The 7,652-nt window shown below is 32.8% G+C and overlaps 1 protein-coding gene across 2 annotated transcripts; it reads left to right on the top strand.

The window, feature by feature from the left end:
* Positions 1-1,906: 1,906 nt before the first annotated feature.
* LOC125186097 (farnesyl pyrophosphate synthase-like) lies at positions 1,907-5,878 on the top strand. 2 transcript variants are annotated; one of them, XM_048082414.1, is made up of 10 exons: positions 1,907-2,263; positions 3,735-3,759; positions 3,863-3,978; positions 4,100-4,186; positions 4,276-4,392; positions 4,479-4,567; positions 4,915-4,966; positions 5,058-5,198; positions 5,291-5,380; positions 5,470-5,878. In XM_048082414.1, the coding sequence occupies exons 1-10, from the start codon at positions 2,132-2,134 to the stop codon at positions 5,668-5,670; spliced, it is 1,050 nt and encodes a 349-aa protein (XP_047938371.1). In that variant the 5' UTR covers positions 1,907-2,131; the 3' UTR covers positions 5,671-5,878. The 2 variants fall into 2 exon arrangements, with proteins under 2 accessions (XP_047938371.1, XP_047938372.1); XM_048082415.1 differs by lacking the exon at positions 1,907-2,263 and adding an exon at positions 3,407-3,433.
* Positions 5,879-7,652: the final 1,774 nt, after the last annotated feature.

The raw sequence follows: 7,652 nt of genomic DNA, 5'->3' as shown, positions 1-7,652 counted from the left end.
GTATTCAGTCAAAATATTAATTTTAATCAGTTCAATACATTAAATGCACACATGACTAAAACGCATTGGAAATTTTTAAAGTAGTAATTGAAAAGTTCCTGATTATTGGGTTTAATGTGTGATAATGTTTTGAAACCATCACTAATGTTACGTCGCAATCATGTAGATCAATTCCCCACATCAAATTACATGTAACAACATGCAAAGAAATTAAGAAAACAATTAAAAGAATAGATTGTGGGAATAATGGCGTGAGTTGTACAAGGTGATCATGGGAGTCCTTTGGCTTTTCACTTTCAAGTAACCTTCATTGTCTTAATTTTGTGGTCTATAGTATGTTAATTTCATGACCTTCCATGTCCTTATTTTGTGGTTATAAAAAACATAGAGTTGTAGATGAATTACACATCAACAAAAGCATTCTATCTTATCTCTCAATCTCTCTATGTGTTTGTGTATATTTCAGAAGCATTGTATTGCTAGATTTTCGAAGCTCAATCAATTTCGCCGGTACCTAGCGGGTTTGAGGTACTTCTATATGCTAAGAGAGTATTATCTTTGAAACAATACGTCAATTCGAGAGCACTAGCTGCGACATAATTTGTCTTGCAGAAAGAGGGATTTCCCGACTCGACTAATCATAGTTCGGTTTATTTTATTATTTTCATTGTGATTTCTGTTCCACGCACTTATTATAGTTTTTTTCTTCAATTGTAATAGTTAGAATGTCGCATGTATAATTTTATCTTAAATGTGGCTCTTAATGTGGTACGGATCAAAATGGCAAAATGTGACCCTCATTGTGGGACGGAGAAAGTATTATTTATTACAATAAATAAAATTTGATTATTTATGTGAATGTTGTTTGTACTAATATTTTTATTTTTATTATAATTTGACCTTTCAAAAATTGATATATATTCTTTAATTTAATTTAAGGTTTATTTCAAAAACAACGTTAGTGTGTCATAATATTTGTGAATTTACTTATTTTTTCATTATTTCGTATATGTCTTGAGTGAGAGTCATGGAAGTAGTATATTTGATGTTTTATTCTTTCTTCTCATTATTCGGTCATAAAAAATGATTGGGTCGTGCATCGCACGCAGGTAGATACTAGTGGTTAATAAAATTCAAGACTCGGTTCGATAATCACCAAATCATACTTGAATTTGACAATTACATTCATAATATTGATAATTACTTTTGTATTTTATATTCTGATGGTATATTCAAAGCAGGTTGGTGCGTTTCCTGCTATGAACACCAATATTGAATTTCATAGCACTTGCTACTTATAATAGGCCATCGCTATTGACTGGTATACTTAATTTCACATTTCGAGCTCTCTCTTTCTTCAATCTGGTCAGATTTGATTACACTACATTTTTATACTCCACTACTTATCAGTAATATAAATTTTTAAATTGTAAATAAATTAAGTCAACCTGATTAATTGGAGTAATTAGACACTACCGTTTCTTCTTTCTACGAAATAAAGCAAAGTGAAATTAAACTTTTAGAAAACCCCGATTGTGGCGCGAGGTTGCATTACTTCTAAATTGAATGGTTGGTTTATTGATATTTCATCTTGGATAGTTTTGGTAAAATAAAAGAACTTATTTTTATAGTAAATCAAGAGAAGTTTACATTTGATATCGTTTTAAAAATTCCTATGAATCAATTTTTTGTCCAATTAATTAAAAAAAGCCGTAATTAGTAGGAGTAGTATAGTATGATCTGCACTTGGATTAAATAATTTATTGATAAAATTAAATTGCCTCCAAAGGTGGGCGATAGTGATTATCTGTTATCACAAAGAATGTGGCGAATCTCTCCATCACTTACACATGTCTCCTCCCTTGTTGGCTCGATGATTACGAGGATTATTCACTCCCCAAAATGCCCTCCGTGAAATCCAAGAGCACCATATTTTCGGAAGCCAACAGTAGATCCATTTTGGGGAATGGCAGCACTTGAAATTTGACTGCTTCTATTGGCCGAAATAAACAAATTGAATAAGAGCAGCATCGCGTTCGCGTTGCTACAAAACTCGAGTTCCCCCACTCCTTCACTTCCACACATATCAATTGATTCTCTTGCTAATCCAATTTCAATCGATTTTCTGCTCATGGCCGATAACAACGGAGCGGCGTCGGATCTGAGGGCCACGTTTCTGGAGGTTTATGCCAAGCTCAAATCTGAGCTCTTGAGCGACCCTGCTTTCGAGTGGACTGACGCCTCTCGTCAATGGGTCGACCGTGTAAGATTTTTTTTGTTTTTTCATTTGCTTTCCTCGTCTTCTTTGTTTGCTATGATAGTAATTGCGCCTCAATGCAGTATCGAAATATGCGGTTTTATTTTACATACTGTGTTGTGAATTTTCCTATTTTTCTAAGCACAGTCTTTCTTTTGAGTAGAAATAGAATTCGATTTGTTTAGCAGACTACTGGTTGACTTTGCGAGTCCTGACTGTGTTGATTAAATTTCCCTTGGGCGTGGAATCATGCAATACGGTTCTGAAGAAAATTTAGGAGCTCATGATTCATGGACCTTTTATGATTATGATTTCACACGTAGATTGGGGGCGACGGATATGGTCACGATTAACTTTACTAATTTATGGTTAACGGAATACTGCAGCACTATTTTTGTGTTGGGGGAATGTGGAGTGGGGCTGTTTGATGATAAAATAATCACATAGTAATACTTTTTTCAAAAATGCGCTTAGTTAGTGCCTTAAGTTTGGCATAATATTTATCTCTACTGTAACATGCTTTGTATATTTAAATTTGCAGCTACCAACTACTTCTTGAGAGAATTGAATTGTAAAACTTACTATAAATTTCCCCTTCTGTAAAGTTGAATCCTTGATTCTGCCTGAGGAATGAAATTACAACATACTGTAATAGTTGAGTAAAACAACAATGAATCCATAATTTCCATCCACTTGTTTCAAAATTCCACCAAACAAGATAGACCAGCAGCATTTCTGCTTTATTCGTCACATTTTTTTGTTACTCTAACTGCATCTAACATTTGTTTGGTTCCGACTTTCTATCATCTCATTTTCCACTTTAGCATCTTATTGAGATCTTAATGGGCATCTAATGGGCATCTACTGATCATCTTGAAACTACTCCTGAGTCTAGGGGGCTTCCAGTGTTCATTTTCCCCCAGGCTTGTTTTGAACACCAGTTTCTGGTTTATTACCCTTATTCACAATACACTTTTCCATAATTCATATAGATTTCTTGGCCAACTTGTGTTATTTCCCTTGAATTAAAAATTTATTTGTTATGGTTTATTTGTGATGGATCGGGATTGACAGAACATGCACAAGCACACTTGAAAAAAAGCATGGCATTATTTCTTAGTTATTAAATAAAAAGTGTGACAAGTTCAAATTCAACGCTTTTGGATGTTTATAAAGGTTTGGAATTTTTATAACTGTTCTTAGCCCAGGTAAATATTGACACTATTGTCCATTGGATTGATTTCGCCTGCACAATAGTATCATGAATTTGTTATAGATTTTTTCTTTTAGTAAAAATTGGCTATTGGGTAATAGAAATTTAACTTTCTTGTTTTCTTGGAAAACTTATATAAATACAAATTATGTTGTTTATCGATGTACATGTGATGTTCAATGTTATTTATACTATAGGACAAATAATCATTATGTCCTGACTAAGTCTATTGTTCCTGATATTTCTTTCTTTTATGTGTAACAGATGCTAGACTACAATGTGCCCGGAGGTATGTCATTATTTCCTATACTATACAATGCATTCATTCACTGGAGAACATGATATATTAGTAAAGAAGCATTATATGCTAAAGAACTAATTATGATGTGTAGGGAAGTTGAACCGAGGTCTGTCAGTAATTGATAGCTACAAGTTACTCAAAGAAGGAAAAGATCTAACTGATGATGAAGTGTTCCTAGCTAGTGCTCTTGGCTGGTGTATTGAATGGGTAGGTCCAAGTTTATAGCTTCTAAATGATGATTAAGTGTTCCTAACTTGTTTATATCTATCCCCTGAAACACTGTTCTGAACATAAATTATAACTTATGACTATGTACATGGAAATGCAGCTCCAGGCATATTTTCTTGTCCTTGATGATATTATGGATAATTCTCACACACGACGTGGTCAACCATGCTGGTTTAGACTCCCTAAGGTTCGAGCCAAGTGTGAATTGTTGCAATCTTCTTCCATTACTTTTTAAAAGTTTCTATTTCTGATCACTTGGATGAACTTTTAATACAGATTGGTATGATTGCCATAAATGATGGAATCATTCTCCGGAACCATATCCCCAGAATTCTTAAAAAGCACTTCCGAACAAAGGCTTACTATGTCGATCTGCTGGATTTGTTCAATGAGGTAATGTGACTATTTACTATCAGTGGCCGAGAGGAGTATTTAGATTTTTTGTGTACAATGCTGATTTCTACATTTTACATTGTCAGGTGGAATTTCAAACTGCTTCGGGACAGATGATAGATTTAATTACCACTATTGAAGGAGAAAAAGATTTGTCAAAATACTCATTGCCTCTGTGAGTACAAAATACCTCAAAAAATATTGGCATGATACAAAAAGAAAATTTTGATTAATTGACAAAGCTACCCAGTGCTGATTATCATCATATGTTGGGCAAGTTATAGCATCACATGCAATACTCTCAAAACCTACCAGTTCTCATCTTAGCATTTTTATTGCATTTTGATAAGATCGCTCTAGTTTTGAAGTTTTGGGCTTTTCCTGACGAACTCTACTATTTCATCAATTATCACTCCTATTTTATTAGTAACTATTATATGCCGTATCAAACATATAGGTCTGCCTCGTCTTTTCTCATCCTCTTTTGTGTTTCTTAATATTTTCTGGTTTAAATTTTCACAGTCATCGCCGTATTGTTCAGTACAAGACTGCCTACTACTCGTTTTACCTTCCAGTAAGTTGAAAATCCTTAATTCAACTCGCCTTGATTTTTAAGGTCATTCAGTGTTTCATCGAAATGTATCTGATCTGAAACTCTTTAACAGGTTGCTTGTGCATTGCTCATGGCGGGTGAGGATCTGGAGAAACATCCAACAGTAAAAGATGTGCTTATTAATATGGGAATATACTTTCAAGTACAAGATGATTATTTAGATTGCTTTGGTGAGCCTGAAAAGATCGGGAAGGTAACTCCTGCGCTCCCTTTCCTCTGTGTCTGTATTAACTAAGAACAACTTAGTTAATCGTAGTTATATTAATTCAATGCGTGCCTCATCAGATTGGTACAGATATTGAAGATTTCAAATGTTCTTGGCTGGTTGTAAAGGCCCTGGAGCTTTGTAACGAAGAACAGAAGCAAACTCTTTTCGTAAGGATGACAAGCTAGCGTTCTTTTCTGGTTCTCAATATATTTATAAGCTTTTGTATATGAACATGTGGCCTTGTAATTGTTACCAGGATCACTATGGAAAGGAAGGTCCAGCTGATGTTGCAAAAATCAAAGTCCTCTACAACGAGATTAATCTCCAAGGTGCGTTTGCTGAGTTCGAGAGCAAGAGCTACGAAAAACTAAACAGCTCGATTGAAGCGCATCCCAGCAAATCTGTACAAGCAGTGCTCAAGTCTTTCTTGGGGAAGATATACAAGAGACAGAAATAAGAAGACTGCTCTCAGCACAAGAATGAAGCAGAATCAAAGAATCCAACTTCGTATCCTGATGCATGTTTGTATTCTTCGAGCTGGGAAGCTATTCTCTTTGTATAACTGTTTGTGGTTTTTATTATTTTTCAGCCTATTTTTTAGACCAATAAAAAGGGGGCTAACATGTTTCTGCATTGTAGAATAATAAATTTAATGGTTTCCTAGATGTTCGCCAAATGTGTTAAACATAGATAATAAACACAAAAAGGATATAAACTTGCAACCATTTTGCAAGACCAGAAACCTAATTAACGTCGGTTACCAAAAGCAATATACGATTGGAGGTCACCAAAATAATCTTGTTTTCACACACAAAATTAGATGGCGATGATCACCTACATCAAATGCAGAATTTATGAGGGGGTCCAAGCCTTATTAATTGTTGTGTGACAGATCCACACATTGACATGACAAAGATATGTATTCTAGCTATGGCATGACTCGTGAGCCGTAATACAAATTTCCGAATAATTACAAGATTTACGAGCATAAAAAATGGAATATTAATATTCTTGTATAAATGTATCCGTGATAGCGCAGTTAGGACCTCCTCAATTTAATATTGTATTATTTTGAATAATTGGTAATGGTTATGAATATGTGGAAAAAATAAAGATATTATATATTCCATATGCTTAGACGTCAATGAAAAATGTTATTAATACCAGTTATGATACTGACAAAACGCTTTTGCCCACATTTTCAATTTTTTCGACGTTGATGTTGCTTTTAACGACAACCATAAGTATATTTAGTTTCCATCGTTTACCTTCTAATTATTTCGCTCTCATTACCCATCTATGTAGCATATTATATTATACTAGTGTTAGCCCACGCGCTATGCGCGACACATAATATTTTTGTTCTATTAATTAGTATTTTGAATAAATTAAATAAATTAAAAATAACATCATTACATACGATTAAAAAATAAAAAATATAGTACTATATACAATAATATGTTAAATAATTATAGATATAAAATTAAATAATTTTTTAATTAAATAACATGATAATATTTGTTAATTACGACACTTATAGTTACAACATACATACTTCAGTACTAAAATACTCAATATTAAATTGATATAAAATATTAAATATGCAACTAAAAAGTATAAGGAGGACAATAACATCGTCATACAAAGATAAAATGATGTACAGAACAAATAAAACATAAACATTAGAACAATAAAACAATAGTTTGTAAGACATTAAAAAATTTATATGTGAACAATCTTAATTGTACAATAATAAGAATAGCAGCATAAAGAAAATAAAATAAATAATAAAACACAAACTCCAATACCCCGATGACTCTTCCTCAACCTTATTTTCCTCCTTAATCTCCAAATTAATGATTTATGCATATGCGCAAAAACAAATGTGATATTTATGATCTTCGTCTTCTTTGCTTCCTTTCGTCATTTCATTGCTTTAGGTGTTTTCTTTGCATGAAAACTATGAAGTGACGAAGTTGGTGACAAATGTGTAATGTTGTAGCTTCAAAATATTATAGATAATCAGAGCTTATGTGATTTCTATATTTGTAAAAATAGAACTATTATAGTATGGACAAAAAAATAAAAATAAAACTAATAAAAATAAAACAAACTAACATCAAGAAAAAACTGAAATATGAACTAACATCATTGATACAAATTAATCTCAAATAAATGTACTACCATAGGTAAAGAGTAATAACCATATCGAGAAAAATTCTTCCTTTTGCAAAGAATCCGTGATGCAATTGGACATGACAATGAGGAATGAATTATAAGCTAGCAAATGATACGCATTTATAAACAATGAATGATTTTAGCTTTAGATAAATAACTAAAAATTAGTAATAAGCTAAGCACTGACACATACCATCCGATCGTGGAACACATATTCCAAGAAGATTACATTGTTTTGTCCACATTTAATGAACATAAATA

Source organism: Salvia hispanica, chromosome 5 (assembly GCF_023119035.1).
Source record: "Salvia hispanica cultivar TCC Black 2014 chromosome 5, UniMelb_Shisp_WGS_1.0, whole genome shotgun sequence".
NCBI classification, from domain to species: domain Eukaryota; kingdom Viridiplantae; phylum Streptophyta; class Magnoliopsida; order Lamiales; family Lamiaceae; genus Salvia; species Salvia hispanica.
Note: the sequence above shows the minus strand (reverse complement) of the source record. Positions and strands in the feature narration are given on the sequence as shown.

What these genes read in the sequence shown, in the direction of transcription:
- LOC125186097 (XM_048082414.1), top strand. Translation starts at nt 2,132, where the DNA reads ATGGCCGATAACAACGGAGCGGCGTCGGATCTGAGGGCCACGTTTCTG. An exon ending in CTCGTCAATGGGTCGACCGT is followed by an intron (nt 2,264 to 3,734) that starts GTAAGATTTTTT and finishes TATGTGTAACAG; the next exon opens with ATGCTAGACTACAATGTGCC. An exon ending in AGACTACAATGTGCCCGGAG is followed by an intron (nt 3,760 to 3,862) that starts GTATGTCATTAT and finishes TATGATGTGTAG; the next exon opens with GGAAGTTGAACCGAGGTCTG.